The sequence below is a fragment of the Sapajus apella genome, unplaced genomic scaffold, assembly GCF_009761245.1.
Source record: "Sapajus apella isolate SASKATOON/1434 unplaced genomic scaffold, GSC_monkey_1.0 scaffold2, whole genome shotgun sequence".
Lineage (NCBI taxonomy): Eukaryota > Metazoa > Chordata > Mammalia > Primates > Cebidae > Sapajus > Sapajus apella.
In genome coordinates, this window is record NW_022436942.1 from 64784795 (window position 1) to 64808462 (window position 23668).

General features: G+C 42.9%; 1 protein-coding gene across 4 annotated transcripts in view; it reads left to right on the forward strand.

Moving 5' to 3' along the window:
• The window catches only part of RFX4 (regulatory factor X4), a 178533-nt gene that overhangs the window by 43468 nt on the left and 111397 nt on the right, over positions 1 to 23668 (forward strand). For all 4 annotated transcript variants that reach the window (XM_032285761.1, XM_032285754.1, XM_032285765.1 and 1 more), the window contains one exon: positions 8609 to 8669. In XM_032285761.1, coding sequence (XP_032141652.1) covers positions 8609 to 8669 — 61 coding nt within the window. The remainder of the gene's footprint in view (positions 1 to 8608; positions 8670 to 23668) is intronic.

The window sequence follows — 23668 nt, forward strand, 5'->3', positions numbered from 1 at the left end:
TACGTCATGAGGGTTCAGCCCTCGTGAATGGGATTAGTGTCTCCTTATCCAAGAGACCCCAGAGAGCTCCCTCACCCCTTCTGCCATGTGTGAACACAGTGCAAGAAGACAGCTGTCTTTGAAGCAGGAAGCAGAGCCTCCCCAGACACCAAACCACTGTTGCCCTCATCGTGGACCTCCAAGCCTCTAAAACTCTGAGAAATCAATTTCTGTGTTTAAAAACCACCCATTCAATGGTATTTTGTTACTGCAGCCTGAGTGGATTAAAACAATCCATGGGCAGTGACCACACTCTGCAATGGGGACTTTGCTGGGGTGCAGTCAGGGTGTTAAGGGAGCACACAGCATGAATAACTCTGTCCCAGCTGCAGGGCTTGCCACACCCAGCCCTGCGGACAGGGTAGGGATCCAGGGGCAGGGTCCCTCTGGAGAGGGGATAACCATTATGGGAAGAGGGAACACTTAGATAGCAAGTCTTTGAGCCAGAAGTGGTTTAATTAATACTCATGATAGCTGTATGTGCTTGGTACTGTTATTATCACTATTTTATAGGTAATGAAACTGAGGAACCAAAATGTTGTTCAAGGTCACATGGCTAATAAGTAGTGGAGCTGGGATTTGAGCCTGGACATTTGGCCCCAGAGTTTATATCAGGAGGTGGATGCAGACAGGAGCGCAGAGACACTCACTACTGGGAACTGGGCTGAGACCCCTGCACCGTGTTAGGAATCATAACTGCAAAGTGGGAGCAGAACAGAGTGGCAAGAAGACCAGGAGCCAGGACAGCATCTTGGCAGGAGTTTTCTTTAAGCAGACCGCCCTTTTCCAGCTGTGGCAGGACAAGCCAGGGGGCACTGGAGGTGTGCCTGCAAATGGCTCCAGGAATCTTGCTGGCCTGAAATGATACTTTACAAGTTGAATCTTGTTTGGTTCAAGGCGTTTCTCCTGGTGAAAATGAAAAGACCTTTGGCAGAACCAGTTCCTAAAGTCTCTATCAACTGTGGCTGTTTCCATTTACCTAAAATGTGCCCTCCTCCTTTCTGCTCTCTTCGCCTAGGTAAGGTTCCTGCTCCTCCTCAGATCCCCAAACCAGGCTCACACCCCACTTTTGGTGCTGCCACAGCATCCTGGACCAGCACGTCACAGCTCTTGCCCAGGACTTTTTTTTTTTTTTTGGAGACAGAGTCTCATTCTGTAATCAGGCTGGAGTGCAGTGGCGTGATCTCCGCTCACTGTAACCTCTACCGCCCAGGTTCAAGCAATTCTCCTGCCTCAGCCTCCTGAGTAGCTGGGACTACAGGCATGTGCCGCCATGGCTGTCTAATTTTTCTAAGTTTAGCAGAGACATGGTTTCACCATGTTAGCCAGGATGGTCTCCATCTCCTGACCTCATGATCTGCCTGCCTCAGCCTCCCAAAGTGCTGGGATTACAGGTATGAGCCACCATGCCTGGCCAATGACTTACTTTTAAAGTTTTTTTTCTTTAGTTTAATTTTACTTTACTTTTGAGATGGGGCAACCCATGTTGCCCAGCCTGGTCTCGAACTTCTGGACTCAAGTGGTCCTCCCAGCTCAGCCTCCCGAGTAGCTGGTACTACAGATGTATGCCACCATACCTGGCTGGGACTTACATTTCATTGGCTGATAATTTATGACCTCAGGAGAGCAGTGACTATGTCTGTTTTTTCTTACTCTTTAGCACCTGTCATGGGGCTGGCATGTAGTCACTCAATAAAGATCTGATGAATGAGTAAATAAATAGCCATCACTTCAGGAGAACTAAGATAGAGAGCCATCGAATAGGAAGGTCAGGCCTGGGTGTGACACACCCCTCACTTTAGAAGAAAAGGGCTGGGCCTTCAGACCCTGGGCACAAAGTCACCAGTGATCTAAGGAAAGGAGCCAGCAGAGGTGGACAGTATCTGTTTGATGACTAAGCTGGAGGGTCCACACTGGCTTTGGAGTAGACCAGTTCTCTTCTAAATACTATCAATAGCCACTGTATTGCTGAGCATGTGGTGAGGTCCTGTCTCCATTTAGCACCTGCATGGCCTCATGCAACTATTCAGCCTTACCAAAACTCCCTTTCCTTATTTATAAAATAGGGATATAGAACTTCTTCATAGTAATATTTGGAGGAATAAAATGAGATAGCATATGAAAAGTGATGTGCAACATGGCAAGACCCCATCTCAAAGTAAAATAAAATTAACAAAAAAGAAACTTAAAAAGTAAGTCCTTGGCCAGGCGTGGTGGCTCACACCTGTAATCCCGGCACTTTGGGAGGCTGAGGTGGGTGGATCACGAGGTCAGGAGATGGAGACCTTCCTGGCTAACATGGTGAAGCCCCATCTCTACTAAACATACAAAAAATTAGCCGGGCATGATGGCACGTGCCTGTAATCCCAGCTACTCGGGAGGCTGAGGCAGGAGAATCGCTTGAACCCGGGAGGTAAAGATTATGGTGAGCTGAGATCACGCCACTGCACTCCAGCCTGGGTGGCAAGCAAGACTGTGTGTAAGGACTTGATCAATGAATGTTATTATTAGTATGATAGTTTTAAAAAATGTATCTAGTCCTTAATGTATTATATTTAATCCTCAAAACATCCTTGTGTCATAGGTTATGATTCACATTTTTTTAGATAAGGGCCTTCAGTCTTGGATGAGTCAAGTTGCTGCTCAGAGTCCACACAGTTGGAGGCAATGCTGAAATTTAAACTCATTTCTGCCTGTCCTCAAAGCCAAGTTCTTTTCATTCACTGATACTCAGAAATGGGGCCATAACAAAGTTTAGTTGGGAAAACAATCTGATATAATAAAGGCAGTACTGTTTGAGCAGGAGACACTGTGAGGGAATCCCAGAACAGGGAACTTCCCTGGCTCCACCAATGGAATCCGTGCATCTTCCCTGGGCCCCAGGTCCCAGTTCAATGCCTTTCCTCCTGCTGCTTCTGCTTCTTGGAGTACCCTCTCCCTTGGTGGCCTCCTCCTGCAGTGTGATGTGTCTTCTTCAAGATGAACAGGGCAGGTTACAATTTAGGATGGACTGCATGACCCTCACATATTTTAAGTGTAGATATGTGTATGCTTGCATGTGAAAGAACCCTGAAAAAGGCCAGGTGGGGTGGTTCACGCCTGTAATCCCAGCACTTTGGGAGGCCAAGGTAGGTGGATCACAAGGTCAAGAGATCGAGACCATCCTGGCCAACATGATGAAACACTGTCACTACTAAAAATACAAAAATTAGCCAGGCATGGTGGTGGACACATGTAGTCCCAGCTACTTGGGAGGCTGAGGCAAAAGAATCTCATAAATGCAGGAGGCAGAGGTTGCAGTGAGCCGAGATCGCGCCACTGCACTCCAGCATGGTGACAGAGCGAGACTCCGTCTCCCCAGAAAAAAGAAAAGAAAAGAAAAAAAAAAGAACCCTAAAAAAAGATGAGGCAGATAGGATAAAAAGTTAAGAGTCATTACCTCTGTTGAGACGGGCTTGGATACTGAGATATTTTCTCCACACTTCCTTAATTTAAAAAAAATGAACATGCATTAATTTTGTGAATATAAAACAATGTTATTTTTAAAAAACCTCAACCATCCCTTCAAGGCTCAGCTCAAGTGACGTCTCCTCTATGGAGCTGTGACGTCCTGGTGCGTGTTTGCCTTGTGAGGTCCTTGGCAATGCCCCTGTAAATCTTCCCCAGCAACAGATCCCGGCAGACAGAATTGCTCCAAATGCTTCTGGCCAGCCAGCCACAGCCAAGGGCAATCTTTCCCCACAGTGGCTGCAGAGGGTGCTTTTGAACTCTTACCCTCTGTTAAGCTCATTTCACTTAATCCTCCCAACAATCTTTTGAGGTAGGGATTATTATTATCCTCCTTTTAGAGACAACTGTCTTAAGACTTAAATGGGATAATTAGATTGTTAGACATCTCGTTCCATGCTCACCTGGATCTACTCTGCCACATCCAGCAAAGACTCATGCTGCAGCCACCTTGCTTCTGGGAAAGTGACATAATCTGTCAGGTGCCCTTCTCTTTATCTGCTCTCACCTTCTCCACCCTACTCTTGACTTCCACGTCTGGCTCGCTCCAGGACACAGCTCACCTATCACTTCTTCCGGGGAGCCTTCTCTGATAAGTCCTGCTTTTTCATGCAGTCTGGGTTGGGGGACTCCTCTGTGCCTGCCTGTATCACAGCACTTACCGCTTCTTGCAGAACTTGTCCTCTCTCTCCTCTGCTTTTCTCTTTCTCCAACCAAACTCAAAGGCAAGAGTTTAATTTCTTTCTCCCCAGTGCCTAGTTGGTACAAATAGGTATTCAATAAACATTTGTTGAACAAATTAATAGGATTTTTATAATTGCCATAGAAGATGACCTTTTTACAAATGAGGAAAAGTGAAGCTCAAGTAAGTTGAGTGGATTGCTCAGTTCTGGCCAGTAAGTGTTAGGATTATTATTATTCAGACCAAAATGCTGAAATTTAAAGAAATAAAATTTAAAACTCAGCCAGTTTTAGGGGGAACAAAAATATTAACCATGTGCCAGTCCAAGCTACGTAAAGGTATATTTAGGTTGTTTATGTGGTTTTTCTTGCTTTAAATAAATACAATTGACAATTTGTTGTTGTCATTGTTGTTTGATTTTAAGACAGGGTTTCACTCCTGTCACCCAGGCTGGAGTATAGTGGTGTGATCTCTCTACAACCTCCGCCTCCTGAGCTCAAGAGACTCTTGTGCCTTAGCCACCTGAGTAGCTGGGATTATAGGAATGTGCCATGATGCCTGGCTAATTTTTGTATTTTTAGTAGAAACAGGGTTTCACCATGTTAGCCAGGCTGGTCTCACACTCCTGGCCTGAAGTGATCTGCCCACCTCTGCCTCCCAAACTGCTGGGATTACAGGCTTGAGCCACCGTGCCCAGCCCCATGTTTTTTATATAGCCTTCTCTTTATTTTCAGTTATTTGCTTAGTATGATAATTGCTTAGTATGATAATTTTGGGTTGTGAGGCCAAGCAGCTGAACATTTTAGATGGTTCTCAATATTACTGACAAATTGCATACTAAAAACATTGACACTACCTTCAGGTATAAAGAACTGTGAGAGTGTCAATTTTACCATGAATACACCAGCACCAAAAATTGTCATTATTTAAATTTGCTTTTCTCTCAGAGATATAAGTACTGCCTCATTATTTGTTTCCTTTTTGTGTCTCTGTGAACAACAGAGGTTGTTCTTTATGTTTAGGGGTTCATTTGCTCATGTTCTTGTGAGACACACATGTTCATGCTCTTTACTGTGCTGTTAAGACTGGAGAAGGCACACTTAACTATATAAGTACTAAGTGGAAGGTACTGTGCTAGGTCCTGCAGGAGGTAATGGAAATGACTGAGGTACCACCCCTGCTTTCTTACTGAGTTTATGCTTGAGCAGAGGGACAGATGTGTACAGAAATAATGATCCAGTCACCTGAGGTCAGGAGTTCAGTACCAGCCTGACCAACATGGTGAAACCCTGTCTCCACTAAAAAATACAAAAATTAGCTGGGCATGGTTGTGGACACCTGTAATCCCAGCTACTCGGGAGGCTGAGCCAGGAGAATCATCTGAACTTGGGAGATGGAGGTTGTAGTGAGCTGAAATCACACGATTGCACTCCAGCCTGGGCGACAAAAGCAAAACTCTGTCTCAGAAAAAAAAAAAAAAAAAAAAAAAGAAGAAGAAATGATCCAGGTGGCTACACTGGGCAGTTGAGAGGTGAGTAATGTGTTATAGAAGCACAGAGTTAGGATCAATGATTGATTTCTGACTAAGAAAGTATCAAGGAAGGCTTCAAAAAGTTTGTGGCCTTTAGTCCAGGCTGGAAAGGATGAGAAACATCTATTCAGAAGAACTCCAGGTTGACAAAGCATCATGAACAAGTGTTGAGTCTATGGTGTATTTTACATTCTGTTCCTGGGAACATTTAGCATTAGTGTGGTTTGTGTTCTAATCATCAGTTAGAATGGTTTTGGTGGCAGGGAAGAGAATCCCAAAGAAAGGAGGTTTCATCAACCGAAGAAACTGTGCTATCTCACAGAACAGGAGGCAGCCACTGTTTTGGTGGGTTCATCAGAGGCACCACATGACAATCAGAGCCTCAGGCTTTCCCTTTTTTCTTTGCCTTCCTAGGTTTTGATTTTGCGTTTTACCCCATCCCAAGCTTGCTGCTTTCATCTAGTTATTGTGTCATCTCATAGCCACACTCAAAAGTAGAACAGGCCAGAATCTCTCACTCCTTCCATTTTATTAGGAAAAAATAATAAAATGGAAGCAGCCTGAGAGAACATTTCCTGAAATGTGATTGGCCCACATCATGTTACATGCTCCACCTAATCCAATCAGTGGCGAGATGACATAAAATTAATTACCATGATTGTTGTAAATGAATCCACATTTACCTTTCTAGGATTTGAAAGGGGGTAACTCTCCTTGAACACACAATCCCCTCTAAACTGGGGTTCTATAAATAAGGAAGAAGGTGAGTGCATGTAGGTTTTGATTAAGCAACAACCATATTGCCACAGTGCTTATAAGCAGGCATTTAATTCAGAATTACACCAATATTGATAAATTTTCATTGAGAAGATATTTTCTGGGTTCACCTTTGATGAGCTAATTTAATTTCAGAAAAATTTTTCTATATATCATATGACATTTTCATTTTTGTTTTACTTAAGCTATTTTCATGGATACTAATTCTTTTCCATATAAATTTTATGCCACAAATTGATTTCATTCATCTTTTTAATGTCTATATTAAATTTTATTGATAATGTTTGTAGACTTTGACCATATTAGTTTTCTTCTTGAAATTGTTATTTGTCCTAATTACTTTGGGCCAAATTTTGTGGGTCAAGGAATTTTATGTTGACTGTTCCTATCAATAATCTTCATCAGGAATTAGATAAGAGACTGATTATATGTATTTCTCAGTAAATCCATGATGAAATTGTGACTAATTCTTTTTAGATATGCTAAAAATTAATCTGTTGTTCATATTGTGGTACTGCAGGGGTCAGCAATTTAGGGTCATGTTGAGCCAAATCTGGCCTGATGCTTGTAGGGCTGCAAGTTAAAAATGGTCTTTACAGATCAACTTTTGCAATCTATTTAATAATAGGCAACACTAACTTTAATCCCAATTAGGAGAATGTTACCCACACCCCCAAAATTAATGTAGTTCTTCTTGTTAGTAGACATATATTATAAAAATTATATTTAGTTATTACTATTACATTGGATGTTTCTTTTCGTTTTTGAGACAGAGTCTTGCTCTGCTGCCCAGACTGGAGTGCAGTGGCGTGATCTCGGCTCACTGCAACCTCCACCTCCCAAGTTCAAGCAATTTTCCTGTTCCAGCCTCCTGAGTACTGGGATTACAGGTGCACATCACCACTCCTGGCTAATTTTTGTATTTTTAGTAGAGATGGGATTTCACCATGTTGGCCAGGCTGGTCTTGAACTCCTGACCTCAAGTGATCCACTTGCCTTGGCCTCCCAAAGTACTGGGATTACAGGTGTAAGCCACTGTGCCTGGTCTTACATTGAATTTTATCAATTAATATTTCATGGAAACTTGTTTTCTCCCATGTCATATAAATTCTACATAATATTCTTTATTTTTACTATTGATCAACAAACCCTAAAATATTTACTATCAGGTCCTTTACAGAAAATGTGTGCTAAACCCTGCTCTATTGGATTGCTAACCAGATTCTTCTGAACACTTATACTTTCCCTATCCTACATTAAGGATCTGCTTCATTGGGGTTACAAAGAACAAATGGTGAATAGTTCAGTTTGTTCAGGCTTTCATAACAAAATGCCATAAACTTGGTGGGTTATGAACAAGAGAGATTTATTTCTCTGTTGTTTATTCTCAAAGATTTATCAATTAACAGAGATTTATTCTCCCAGTTCTAGAGGCTGGGAAGTCTGAGAGCAAGGCAATAGCAGATTTGGGCATGGTGAGGGCCCACTTATGGTTTGTAGATGGCTGTCTTCTTGCTATCTTCTCTCTGTCTTCTCGGGGGGACGAAGGGGTAGGGGGGAGATATCTGGGATCTCTTTCATAAAGACACTAATTCCATTCACAAGACTCATGACTGATCACTTCCTAAAGGCCCCACCTTCAAATGTCTTCTGGGGATTATGTTTCAACAAATAAATTTTGGGGGCGGACACAAATATTCAGTCCATAGCAGTGAGTAAGGCCCCTAGGTTTCTAGGGTTGAAATTGTAATCTGTCCTGCTTCAGTTAGGAAAATAGTAAATGGATGAGTGTGATCACATTGTTCAGTGATAAAGGGAAATGTCTTCAAACTCTAACACATTGTGTCAAATAAAAATAAAATTGACATAAGAGTTTTAAAATAAAAGTCAGTTTCCTTATTTTTTGTATTAAAGTATGATGAATCTAACATGTTGGAAAAGACAACATATTGTTTCAAAGCATCAACATTTGAGAGAAACATAGTCTTTTGAAACTTGGGAGAGTCAAGAGGACTTTTACTTTTTCTTTCTGTTTCCTACTGAAGTTAGCTTCTTTTTCTTTCCTTTAACAGATGAGGAAAAAGAAAATAATAGAGCATCCAAGCCCCACTCCACTCCTGCTACTCTGCAATGGTAAGTTTACAGAAAATTTGTGCTAAACCCTGCTCTATTGGATTTTTCGCAAGTTCTCTCTTCAGAGGATGCTCATATCTTCCTAACCATAGGATGGGATATCACTTGGATATTTTAACATTGTCATGATAACCTGACATCCAATAACCAACACAAAATCTATTTAATTTGCAGGTATATGTAAAGTGCTCAACTAGTCTTCAATCTAGCCTGGAGATTGGAATTTTCATATTTTGTTTTAGGGTAGATGTTTTTTCTGTTATCCAAACACTAGCAAGGACTGGACTCCCCATGGGTGTTATTAATTGATTTTAATAGAATGCATTATTACAATTTATAACAGAAACAGAAGTCTGTTCACTCTTACCAATGAACCCTTAGTGAATTCATAATTAATTGCGACTATATATAATTATTTTAACACTAATAACACCAGTGAGAGCAATCTACTAGTATGGCTTTCTCTTTAATATATGGAATTCCCAGGCTTGATGAAATATTTAATGATGTTTAAGTGATTGCACTTGTGTTTGATATTTACAGATAAATTCTCCTCTAAAGAGCTTTATTTGGAAATTATGTTGTAGCTTTGAACACTAGCGTTCTCTATGCCTGAGATTCACCCCATAGAGAATCTTGGCCATTGAAGGCGATTATTCCCCTTGCAGTGCAGCCCAGCAAATATGAAGGAATTAAGGAATGAAGGGGAAGGAAAGAGAAATGGGGAAAAGAAAGGAACTAAAATCCACTATGTGCACCCCTCCCTGCTAGCCTCTTTATATATATGCCTCATTTCATTCTCACAATTCTGTGGAGTTGCTATTGTGGTGCCCGTTTTACGGATGAGGAAAATAAAGCTGAAGCAGTCAAATCATTTGCCTGAACAGGTACACAACCATTCAGTGGCAGAGGCAGGAACCTGGCTGGGTATCTTTAACTTCAAAGCTCATTCTTGGGAAGAAAGGAAAAGAAACATCAGGAAGGATAGAGAAGAGAGGCCAGATCAGCATAGGAAGCAGATGGGCTATAATGAGGAAATCATATTAGATTCTCTAGTCTAATCCACCCAGAGGTGAGAGGAAAACAACACTGGGAGAAAGCATCCAGGGACGTAACTCAATCTTCTCTAACAAGAGCCTCAGCAGTTAGCTTGTTTTGCTTCAAGGATAGCAAAAGTTGTTTTCAAGGGCTCTATTTCCAGCCTTTCGCTTCTTTCCATCATTTGTTCCTATAGACTTTTTCTCATTGCATTTGCTGCTTTTTGCTTTATTAAAAATTCTACTTTGCTTCTCAGATCAAATCTCCCCCTTCACCCTTCCCTAAGTATTATGGCCACGCAAGTTCCCATAGTGCCAAGACATCAAATCAGGCATTGATGTAAAGGACTTTGGGAATGGAAGTTTCTAGAAATACATGGAATTCACATTCTTTTTTATTTATTTATTTAGTGTGTGTGTGTGTGTGTGTGTGTGTGTGTGTGTGTGTGTGTGAGTGATCTCACTTTGTTGCCCAGGCTGGAGTGCAGTGGTACAATCTTGGTTCACTGCAACCTCCACCTTCTGAGTTCAATGAATTCTTCTGCCTCAGCCTCCTGACAGCTGGGATTACAGGTGCCCACCACCATGCCCTGCTCATTTTTGTACTTTTCATAGAGATGGGGTTTCACTATGTTGGCTAGGCTGGTGAACTCCCAACCTCAGGTGATCCTCCTGCCCTGTCCTCTCAACGTGGTGGGATTATAGGCCTGAGCCACTGCACCCGGCCAACAGACATTCTTGCTTTAATAACCTGAACATGTATATCATATGTTTCAGAGTACAAAATTTGAAAAACACTAGAAGAAAATCACCTTGTTCATGTCTAGTTTTCTGTGATCCCAGGACATCTGCCTGACAACAGTGAGGCTGTAAATGGTGCAGTCTCTGAAATCAAACTGCCACAGCTTAACTCCCCGCTCTGCCACTTACAAGCTGTGAAATCTTGGGCAAGGTCCTTAACCTCTCTATGCCTCAGCCTACTCGTCTATAAAATGGGGATGGCAATAGTACCTAGCTCATAAGGTAATTATGAAGATAAAATGAGTTGTTCTATAGAAGGTGCTTGAACAGCACCTGGGATAGGGTAGGGGGCTCAGTTATTCCCTCAGCACACTCCTTCTGAGTCCCACAAAGACAACCTTCCTGGCATAGGCACAGGCAGCTCTCCTTCTATGGTACCTAATTCTGTACAAAATATCCGTTCTTCTAAATAAAGGGTCACATAGATCATTCCAGGAGAAATTTCCCCCTCCAAGTCACAAGTTTGGGCAGTGAATTTTTTTAATGATACATCTATTTTCAAAGCCAAACCAAATTTGAGAACTTATACATTTTAGTCTTATTCTTCTCAAAAGGCATCAAGTTGTTCAAAGAACATCAACATTTCCTCTAATTTTCTTTATATGTTTAAGATAGAATTTCATTCATTAACTCATTCAAGAAATGTTTACTGAGCCACTGCCATTTGCTAGGTCCTTGTTCTAGGCCCTGGAAATGCAATGGTGGATAAGGTAGACCAAGAAGAGGAACTGATGATGGGGGGAAAATGGGAAATAAATTTTTTTTAAATGAATGACACTCAAAGTGCAGTGGCTTATGCCTGTAATTCCAGCACTTTGAGAGGCTGAGGTGGAGGATTGCCTGAAGCAGGAGCTCAAGACTAGCCTGGGCAACATAGTGAGACCCTGTCTCTGCTAAAAAACAAAAAACCTATCTGGGCACGGTAACATAAACCTGTGATTCTACTTATTCTGGAGGCTGAGTCAGGAATATCACTTGAGCCTGGGAGTTCAAGACCATAACGGCCTATGATTATGCCACTAGTCCAGTCTGGGTGACAGAGCAAGACCCTGTCTCCATTTAAAAAAGCAACTAATGATAGATAAACCAGGAATGTATTAGATAGTGATAAGTGCTGTGCAGAGACTTTGACTTGGCTAATAGATGGTATCAGAGAGGCTATTTCAGGTTGAGCAGTAATGGCAAGTTTCTCTGAGAAGGTGACATTTCAGTGGATAGATATATGACACCATGACAGTGTGAAAACCAGGGACAGGGGAATGTTCCAGGTGGAAAGAACAGCTTCTACAAAGGCCCCACTGTTGTAGGTGGGCTCTCCATATAGAGCAGAGTTGTGCATACAGGTGGTTTATTAGGGCATGTGCCCAGCCCCCACACTCATGGGGGTGTGAGGAACAGAAAGAGGGGTGATGGGCAGTGAAGAGGTTATCACAGAGGCTTCAGTCAATCCTGCAGGGAGTTCTGAGGTGGGGTTGGCCAGTTAAAGATGACCCAAATCAAAGCAACAGATCCAAACATTTATTCCCCACCCCATTGTCCATCACTGGACGGAGGCTGCCCCCAGGGCGGGTGTAGCTTGGAGAGGCAGTTCCCTTCATGTTAGGCTGAGGATCACTCCTTGGAAGGACTCAGCCTCCCAGCAGGGGGAACAATGTCTTAGTGCCCCAGGGCAGTCTGGGTACACACAGTGTCCACCACTACTTCCTGGGATGGCAGCAGGCTGAGCTTGCTGAAGGACCAACAAGTAGGTGGCCCATGTGGTTGGAGGGGGAGAGGTGGGCAGGGGAGAGGGCACATAAGCAGTAGAGACGAGAAAGGAGGATATTAAACTTAGATAGGAACAGGCATGCCTAAAACAGTGGTGGAGAACATGTGATCTCTAACGTAAAGCTGCTCATGTATCATTTAAAAAAAAAAAATGGTTTCAGTAGAAAAACTTAATCTCTCAAAAGAGACTGGTGCACCGTACATTTTAGAAGGAAAAGCAACATAAATTACAATGTGTTCCCTTTTTGCTCTGCCTGCCAAGGGTTGAGAGTTAAAGCTGGTGCTTACATACTTTTTCAATTTCTTTTTTCCTTTGTTTAATTTTCTTCCTCTTTTGTTAGTTTTTTTTTCGTCAAAAAAAAAAAAAAACTTAGGATAGGCCAGGCGCTGTGGCTCATGCCTGTAATCCCAGCAATTTGGGAGGCCAAGGCAGGCAGATCATGAGGTCAAGAGATTGAGACCATCCTGGCCAACGTGGTGAAACCCCTTCTCTACTAAAAATACAAATTAGCTAGGCACGGTGTCACACGCTTGCAGCCTCAGCTACTCGAGAGGCTGAGGCAGGAGAATCGCTTGAACTCGGGAGGTGGAGGTTGCAGTGAGCCGAGATCGTGACTCTGCACTCCAGCCTGGTGACAGAGTGAGACTCCATCACAAAAAGAAACAAACAAAACCCCAGGATATAAGCAAATTTAATAAATATATTTTTGCTTTTATTTACAGAAGAAATATATTTCCTTGTTAAAAATTAAAAACATTATAGGTAAGGCTCCAGTCCATTTCTCATTGTAGTTCTTTGCCTTCTCCTCAAAAGCAATCTTGTTACCAGTGAGACATGTGTGTGCATGTGTGTAGTTGTGTGTATACATATGTGTAGATATGTATTATAGACCCTTCCCTGTGCATTTACACGCATATGTATCTGTAGAGGTTTCTGAATGATGGCTTTTTATTTAGCATTGTCTCCTTTATAAAAAGCATGCAGATGTATCACACTAAAAAACTGATCCACAACCTGTTATGCTCGATTAATCCACTGCTTGCTTTCTTCCTCCGTAGAAGGTCCTGAAGCTACACCCATAGTTCATAAAGAACAACCCGATTTTAACTGCAGCGCAGCATTCAGCATAAGACAACAGCAGAATTAATGCTACCACTTCCTTTTTTTTTTTTGAGACAAAGTCTTGCTCTGTCACCCAGGCTAGAGTTCAGTGGGGTGATCTTGGCTCACTGCAACCTTTGCCTCCCAGGTTCAAGCAATTCTTCTGCCTCAGCCTCCTGCATAGCTGGGATTATAGGCGCACACCACCACATCCAGCTAATTTTTGTATTTTGGTCGAGATGAGATTTCACCATGTTGACCAGGCTAGTCTTGAACTCCTCACCTCAAGTGATCCACTGGCCTCAGCCTCCCAAAGTGCTGGGATTACAGGTGTGAGCCACCGTGCCCAATGTCATTTCCCTTTTGAGGAACATTTAGGTTGTGTTCAAATCTCATCTTTGCCATTACAAATAGGGCCTCACAAAACATCTTCCTGTATGGCCCCTTGAACACCATGGGAGTATTTCTTCGTGTCTGTATCAAGAAGCAGAATTGCTCCATTAACACTTAAAGTGTTGATGGATTGCAAAATTGACCATTTACCATTTTATATCTTCATCCACAGTGCAAAATACTTACAAAACAGGAACCTAAAGCTAGGACAAGCATCTCATTCTCTGAGGCATTTATGTCCTTCATGCTGTGCCCTCTCCAGCGGCAGCAGGCAGCCCCTGAGGACAGAGAGGAGGGAGGCCCAGGAAAGGACACTGGCCTCACCACCAAGGCGCCTGCCACCTGCCCGACAGTGCTGAGCTCTCCTGGGACATTTGGCTTGTTATTGGAATTGGGTTAGGAGCTATTTGCTTCTCCTTCTTCCCCTTCCTTGCCACAAGCCCCTCCCCATCACCCTAGAACAAATAACACCGCTCTAAGAACAAATAACACAGCAGCCAAGCAGCCTAAAATAATTGGGGCCACGTGATCTGGAGGCAACTCCCAGCAGAAAACAGGCAAATATTGTCAAATGCCTTCTGCCAAACACTTTCCAGCATCCTCGGTCACGAGGATTAGTAAATCCCAACTCACTGGGGATGGTGAGCGCTGCTGGAATCCCGGCCACACAATAACCTCTATTCATGCAGAGAATTTCGAAATGGAAAGCAGCCTGTTCCGCAGTCCCAGCCTACTTGCTGCCAACACATGCCCCCTCTGTGCCCCGCCCTTGCCCGCCACCCTTGCCACCCTTACCCAGAGCTCCTTGTGCGCCTTCTGGGTAGGGACGTTTTCCCTTCCAGCAATTTACTGAAGAAATGAGGCTCTTCCAAAAAGGAGGAGGACTGAAGATCAAATTGTCACTTTCAGGGGGAGTTGTGGGGAGATTTTCCTTTCTTTTGAAAAAAATTAAATGGAGGACTTGAGTGGTTGACAAGCTATCAATATTCCAAATTAATATGAAACAAAAGAAATTAATTTCTCTTTAGAATGTTCTGGAAGGTCATAGGTAAGAAATTGGGTTTGACACTGTTCCAAAGAAGAAATACATTGATGTTTTAGACCAGATCACAGCTGCTAGACCAAACTCATTGGATGTCACTGATAACTGACGTTTTGCACCCATTTGTGACTTTGATTCTTACTCAACAGTGATAGAACATTGCTTTCATGACATGAGTTAGGTAGCATGGTTCTGAAAAGGGAGGCTGAACATTTTTACCTCTGAATGCAACCAGTGTTGCTAGATAAGGCCACTAGATGTGACTGTGTCCTTCCAGATGACCTCAGCTACAGATGGAGGAAGGTCAGTTAAGCCAGACAACTAACTCAGTGCCAAGGGCAGAAATGTCTCAGGGAATGAGATGCTGGGTTGTGGAACCACAACTTTTTTAAAAACGTATTTTGTGCTGTGGGTAAATGTGTCAAATAGTAAAGCCATTTGATGGGCAATTTTGTAATCCCATTAGCATCTGAAGTATGTGCACCCAGCAGCTCTGCTTCTTGATGCTGGCAGGGAGAAACACTCCCACGCAGGTGTGTAAGGGAGCACATAAGAAGATGTTCTGCAGGGTCCTATTTGTAATGGCAAAGTGCAGCAGAGATGAGTAGAGACTGGTATAGGTGGAAAGGGACCACTGAGGAGGTAGCTTCTGGTAGGGGATGGTGCCAGAATCACCTCAGCTACTGTCCAGGACCACCGGGCTCTGGGCTGCAAACCTGTAGCCTAGGCCTCAAGAGAAGCATTGGCAACAGCATGGAAATTTCAACACTGTGCTCTATACACTGCCTAGTTTTATATAAAGAAAAAAGAGGGGACTTGAATAACCAAAAACTGGGCTGAGAGATTCTAGAAGCTGCCTAAGCTCAGGCCTTACTGGAACACTAATTCAGTAGGTTGTATGTCAAACCCAGGGTAGGAATTTGATGGCTACTTTAGACCACCTAGATCCAGTTTAGACATTACAATGGCAAAAGTAAGTCTCTGATTCAGTCCCTTGCCCCACATCAGCCAGACCTATAGGTTCAGCAATCACCCGTGGGATGCCAGGCTTGTGAGGTGATGTCACTGCTGAGCATGCCTAATCCTCATGAAAATCCCGTAGACAAGGCAGGACAGTTACCTGTATTTAAAGAGGAGGAAACCAAGTTAGGTGACTCAACACAATGGAGTGTCATTGTCTCTTTCTACACAAAGAAGGGGACATACCTGACTACCCAAGGAAATCCTCAACAAGGGGGGAGCTGGGCCAGCTGAGGTCCCATGAGAAATGTCAGGGCCCACACAAACGCTTGTTTCTTATTGGCTTATCTACTCAGCAGCAAAGCGTGGCTTAACTGTTGTTTAACGAAATAGATTGGCTTTTTGTTTGTTTGTTTTATTTTGCTTTGGATTTTTCTAGACTTAGCCTCAGGCCTAACCAAAGTCCATATGAGCCAAAGTCCACTGTTTTCTATTCATTTGCTGTCTGGTGGTGTTATTTCCCTAACTCCCATCGTCCTTCTGGTAAACTGTTAGTTTCTTGAAGGCTGGGGCAACAGGAGTGTCTTCTTGTTCATGGCTGTATTCTATGGTGCCTGGCACATAGTAGGTGCTCAATAAATATATGCTGACTGACTGACCAAATGAATGTCAGTCTCTAGCACACAGTGAGAACTTTAGAAGCATCATACCCGAGTTCATCTATTTTTGTTTTGTTTTTTTGAGACAGAGTCTCACTTTGTCACCAGGCTGGAGTGCAGTGGCATGATCTTGGCTCACTGAAACCTCTTCCTCCTGGGTTCAAGTGATTCTCCTGCCTCAGCCTCCCGAGTAGCTGGGACTACAGGTGCGCACCACCCTGCCCAGCTAATTTTTGTATTTATAGGAAAGACGGGGTTTCACCATGTTGACCAGGATGGTCTCGATCTCTTGACCTCATAATCCACCCACCTTGGCCTCCCAAAGTGCTGGGATTACAGGCGTAAGCCACCGTGCCTGGCCCATACTTTTAAAGCCTAGCTTTGTCTAGCCGAGTCACTGCAGACAAGCCACTTTACTTCCTTGACCCTCTATTTCTTCCTCTATGTGATAGGGATAGTGTTACTCATCTTGTGGGGTAGTGATAGCAAATCCGAACATCCCTGGTGCAGAGTAGGCACTTGAAAATATAAATCAAATGTGTTAATATTAACCATGCTTTTCCTTTAACCACTCAGATATTAAGATTAATAAAACACCGGAGTCCTTCGACCTGTGCAAAAGCCTGCCTTCCTTCTTGTTGCCCCTTTCTCCTCTCCCCTCCTTCTTCCTGCCGTGTTCACTGACTGTGTTCAGGGCACAGTGCTAGGAACTATGTTAACATCCATAGGAATTTGCTTTGTTCCCTGCCCTCAAAGGACTTTCAGTTTAAGATATAAAACATTACCTGAATATTCTACAATATTATAGAATAATGCTGATCATTACTTTTAACTGAGTGTTCCCTACAGTAAAGGGCCTCAGGCTATGTGTGGATTCTTGTCCTCACAGCAAGCTTGGTAGATGGGTACAGTTTCTCTCATTTTACAGATGAATGAAGGGAGAGAGTTCAAGTAACATGCCCCAGGCTATACAGCTTGTAAGTGGTGGAGGCAGGTTTCAAACTCAGTGATCTCAAACTCTAAAACCAGTGCTGTCATCTGATGAAAGCTATTTGAGCCATCAGCTATAAGGAACTATGGCCATCCCTGGGAAGTAGTGAGAGCTTTATGAGCAGATGATGTGGCTTTTCTACAAACATAACGGTACCTGGCATTTAGACCATTGCAGCACTCTGCACTCTACATGTTATTGAAGGAATAAATGAATTTGGCAAAGGAGGAAAGGATTAAGAAGTGGTTAGCAGATGGGGTGGGTTGTGCATTGAACGTAGTTCTATGGAAAGGAGATGTGAGTTGAGCCTTGATGTGTGGAGCATGGTGGAAGAGGTCATCCCTTGCGGTAGGAAGGTGATGGATCATGTGTGGGGTGCAAGGTGACATGGTGTCTCAGGAGTGGGAAATGGTCTAGTTTGCTGGAAAGAGGTATACCTGTGGGCAAGCAGGTCGGAGAAGGAGCCAGGGGCCTAGGATGCCACGGTCAGGAATGTGGACTTTCGTGGAGAGGGAACGGGGAGCCATTGATGGGTATAGATTACTGTCTTGTCCCAATGGCTTGACAAGAGTTTTTTTGTTTTGTTTTTTTCTCACATAGTTTACAGTCTCAGATCTCTGTGACAACTTTGGTGATAAGTTATAATAATTCATATTTTTAAAATATCCTGTTGTAAGGTCTGGGATTTCTGTAAAAAAAAAATCCTGTTGTCTTTTCTTTTGGTAAAAGAGAATAAAAAGTTTTTGTTCCTGACATGTGTGCAAGAACTTGAGAAGTGGGCACTTGAACTGATGGAGAGCAACCTTTCGTAAGAATACATTGATCATGCTGCTCCCATGCTTATAAAACAATCGATTTAAAAGATCTCTGTGTATACATGTAAGAAATCACAGGTTTAAAATGAGGACAGTGGGAAATTATGTCAGGTGCTGAAGCATTTGCTTTTCATTGTGAAGTGCTGATACAAAGCTTCCTCCATGTGTCCTAGGAGGCCACATGCTGAAACCTTGTGAGGAGGTCTTCTTAAAAATATATAACTCAGATAATGACTCATCTTAGCTAGCAGACTGAGCTCATTTTCTCTCCATAATAGGATACGCTCAATTCAAATATAATCAAGTTGTTAAATAGAAGATAAGAAAATGGAAGAAGTGGGGAATTTTTTTGTGATCATTAAAAAAACCCAGGTATAATGGAGCGTTGTTCACCATGTCAGACTAATGATGTCCTCTTAAAGAGAGGAGGAAACGAGAAAATTTCATCAGATATGAAGAGAAATAATTAACTGCCTTTCTTTCTGCCATGCCTTGGTCAGGGAAGTGGACATTCCAATTAGCAACTTTAGTACACAGGCAGAACCTCTGGATTTTGTGAGGTTTGGGCAAAGGTGTCATGATGCTATTCCTGTAGAAACTCATCAAGCATCAAAGGAGCCCTTCCGTGCCAATTACATCCATTTGTTCATAGAGCTTATTAAAATGCTTTGTAGTTATAAGCCACCTAGTTACTTTGAGGCTCAGAAGCTCCGGAAAGAGGAACAAAAACGTGGGCTGAAATGTAGTTATTTAGGAGGCTCTGGCCTTTGACAGGTAACTGTTTAATTAGCTCAGCCTGTTTGAACCATGACTTACACCCATCTGATTTGAATAGTTTGTTGCTACTATGGGTTCATTTGATGGGATGTATCTTAACCACAATCTTGTATTTTAATCTTGACCTCTTGGCCAGATTTAGTGAGTACTCAGCCACAAGATCAGCAAATAGAAACTGAGGCCGGGAGCTTAAATAAAGTAACTAATCAGTGAAGGTGCCAGGACTTTACTTGGAAACCCATGCTGTTTAAGGCTGCATTTGAAAGCATGATTTTCACCTTTACCTCTCCTCTCCTTCTGCATTTCTGACCATGGGGAATGGAACCCCCATTCATTCATTCTGCCCAGTTAGGAACCTGAGAGTTTGCTTGGTTGCTCCTGCTCCCCTCACATCTGGCAGCATGAGGCCCACACCCTAAGTGTTATCTCTGCCCCCACAACCACTGCTTCAGTTCATGCCCCAGCATTTCCTGCTGGAACTATTATAGTAGTTCCTAATTGGTCTCCTGTGTTCATTCATTCATTCAACAAGTCCTAATTAATCAGCCACTATGTGCCAGGCTTTGATCGTCCTCCTTGGCCACCTCCTATAGAGGTGCAGAGCAAACTTTCCAAAGATTGCATTGATCATGCCACTCCCATGCTTAAAAACATCTAATTGGTATTAAAGGATCTGTATTAATTTAAATAATAATATGCAAGATGAATTCTGAATGGTTTGAAATGCACCTTTGTTTAGGATGTTTAAGATTTTTTTGGCCAAAATAAATTCTAGGAAGTCATTAATGAAAATAAGCAAAAAGGAATACTTTTATCTTCCCCACAGCTTGTCATACACAAAATTGCAGCTGCCCAAATTGTTCATAGGTATGCATGAGACTGGAAAATGTTCCACTACAAGTGTTGAAGTCAAATCTCTTTTAAAAATTGCTTAATGGAACTCTCAAAAGTCCAAGATAGCCAGGCGTGGTGGCTCATGCCTGTAATCCAAGCACTTTGGGAGGCCGAGGTGGGTGGATCACCTGAGGTCAGGAGTTTGAGACCAGCCTGGCCAGCATGGAGAAACCCTGTCTTAACTAAAAATACATAAATTAGCGGGGTGTGGTGGTGGGCACCTGTAATCCCAGCTACTCAGGAGGTTGAGGCAGGAGAATTGCTTGAACCTGGGAGGCGGAGGTTGCAGTGAGCCCAGATGGCACTACTGCAATCAAGCCTGGGTGACAGAGCAAGACTCTCTCAAAAGAAAAAAAAAAAAAAAAAGTCTAAGATAATACCTGTGAGACAGGTGTTTCATTCTTGTTTTTGTTGTTTGACATTCTTTTATTATACCCAAGCCATTCCTGGCAAATAGAGCATATTTAAATTAATGTCAGTTATTGTTGTTATTGATGATATTATTATTATTATTCCTATAGCATCCTAGAAGCACTCAGGTCTTCCTATCTCCTCTGAGTCTTTGTTTCTTTCAGTCCTCCTGAGTACAATTCTAATGCCTTCTTCTGAAAATAACATTTTTATAGTAACTCTTCAACTCCAAGGGGGTGCTAAATTCTTAACCAAATCATATCCATTTGTATGGCATTTAAAGACCCCCTCCACCCGCCATGGTTCTTCCCTTTAGAGATCCCTTCGCTCTCTCTCCAATGGGATCAGCGTCTCCCATCGTTCAAAGCACATAGCATGTCCATCTCCCGTCCTTGCTGTTCTACTTGCCTGAAATGTCCCTCCCTCCCCCAACTACCATGGCAGAATACCAGAGAGGTTTGGAGTGAGACAAACCCTCCTACTTACTAGCTGCATGACTGGGCAAATGAGTTACACTCCCTGAGTCTCAAATTCCTATCCTGAAACATACATGTAAATACCTACCTCATACCGTACAGTTTTTATGAGATCAAATGAGACCATGGATACCCAGTGCCCAGCACCTAGGAAGAGCTCAAGAGATGCTAGCTGTTGTTGTTTTTTGTTGTTACACAATTCGAAACCCAATTCTTCCATGAGACTTTAATTATCTACTCTCATCTGCACGTCAGTCTCTCTGCTTTCCTACCTTCAACTGTACCTATGGTCAGGAGTTTATAGTAACTAAATATTATTTTTTGTGTTGTGCATACTTCTCTCCAAATAGACTGCAAAGTTAACTAGGACATAGATCATGTCTTATGCCAACACAAATGCCTACAGGAGCCAGACAAGGAACAGAAAACAGACAGGGCACAAAAAAAAAAATAGGGAGGAGTGAGGACTCTGGCCAACTCCAGGGCACATGTAGCTCTGGCCAATTGTTGTCGTGCGGGAATATGGGCCCAGTGTTGCCAGATCTCAGCTTTTTCAAAAGAAGCCAAAAATCCAGATTCTTATGTGCAATGTCCTGAATTTTAAAAATTGGGCCAACACTGTTCAGGCCAAAACAAAGCATGTCTGTGAGACCCCAGTTTGAGAAAGCTATCTGATTCAGAGGGCCCCTACAAGTTTGTACACGAGCTGGTTACTTGGACCTCTGAACTCACTTTTATAGAGAAACAATGCCGTGAATGGCAGTTAGGGGTCCAGGCTAACCTCCCACGCTGATTTTCATTCATACGGGACCTGAAGCTTAGGACAGTCCTAAGAAACCTATTATTTATGTGAAACCCTTTTCCTAGGAAAACACACTTGGAATTCCAATTTATGATGTCAAAGACATACATCAGAATGTAAGCCCATTTAGGATAGGACCATTATTTTGTTCGCCACTGTTTCCTTAATATCTAGAACATCGCCTGGCATTTAGTAAATATTTGTTGAGTTAAATGTTATCTGTGTCTTTTTCCATCTGACTACCATTAATCTGTTCACTGTATGCAAACAAGGACCAGCTTGCTCACTGTGATATCCCCAGTGCCTGGCAGGTGAAACGATCAATAAATGTTTGTTGAATGAATAAATGACTGAAGTAATCTGTCCATAAGACACTTATTGAGCACCTACTGTCTGCCAAGAAATATGCTGGACCTCAAGGATTCAGAAGTAACTCAGACACCATCCCAGCCTCAAGAAATTTGATCACCTAGAAAGGATTACCTCAACTATATTTCTGGGAACATTTCTAAAAACCATCCCTAGTTACTCAGTGTTTCCCTTCCCAGAAGAGGGGGGATGGATGAGATGATCGGGAACCATTCAGCACCAGCTTTCATCTTGGCGCTGACAGGTCTGTGTCCCTAGGGTTGTATCCCCCTCTATGAGGCTGGAATACGAAATGACTGAACTGATGTTCTTGCAATCATACGTTGGAATGAGTTGAGTGAGCACTGCCCTTTCAAGTGGGCACCTTGGGGGGCCGTGTCCTCATTCCACTTCACTTACGACAGCCCTGGGCCACTTCTTTGGCAAATGCTCTCAGAGGGAGTTTTGAAGCCACTCGAGGACATTTATTTCCTCGCTTTAGAATTACACCTTATTTTTGACCAAAAATATTGGGATTGGGGGATGGCTTTCCAGTCACTTTATCCCCCAAACTTGCTTCCAAATGACTTTGGGTTGTTTCCTAAAATCTAGTTAATGATCAAAGGAGAAAAGTTTTCTCTTGGTGAGTTGATTGAGCAGTAGGTGCCCCAGGCTTCGAAGGCATGACCCAAAAGAGAAGTTTCCAAATCGTGCCACAGCAGTTTTCTTGGGAAAGGTGTTTAACCTTCCAGAGTGCCTAGGACAATGGAGGCATGATTCATTTGGATGCCTACATTCTGGCGTTTGGGTTAAAGAATAATAAAAATTTTAAAACCCTGTCTCTAATTTTTGTTTATATCTCCAATATCTAGCAGAGAGTCAGGACATATAGTGCCCAAAAATGTTTTCCGGAGAGGAAGAATGAATGATGAGGAAGTCTGACATCTACTCAGTGCTTACCATGCACGTGCCGGGCACCGTGCAGATGCTTGTCACACGTTACCTCATCTGATCATTATAGCCACTTTAGGAGGCACTCACAAATCAATCCCTCCAAAGGGAAACTGAGGCCTGAGCTTAAGTAACTTGCCCAAGGTCACCAAGCCAGAAAGTGACAAGGCTGGGTCTGTAAATTCAGTTGTAAAAAAATCTCTCCTACAGAATCCCTAACCTAGACTCGCCAAGAAGGTAAGGAATGGGTATAGAATCATTTCTCCTAGCACAGCAGAGTAGAAGAGGATCCTTAAGTAATCATGGGCCAACTTCCTCCTCTGGTCATGAGACCTCCCTTCAGTCAGCAGATTAGTGGCTGTACGGCTGCATAAGTCTCTCCTTGGGCATTAGTTTTCCCAGACGATCCCCTTCCATTGAGTCTGTCAGCCAAGGAGCTCCAAGATGTTGACATCCTCCTTTGGCTTTTAGCTATTACAAATGGCTCCTCAAGTGGGTCTGTGGTTCCAATCCTGGCTGATTGGGGCCCCCACAAGACCCTAAGTAGTTTTTGGAGTTTGCAAGTATCTGATCTACCCAGAACAGGGCCAGGCCAATGACAGTAGAGAATAGAGAGTCTGGGAATTTGGGCTGAAAAAGTAGCCTAGAGTCATACCCAAAGGGGCCAGGATTCTGACAGTGCCAACTCACTAGCGCCAGGCATGACCTTGGGCGGCTTGCTTTGTCTTCCTGGGCCCCAGTTTCTCCACCTGTAGAAGGAGCATTATTTCTAA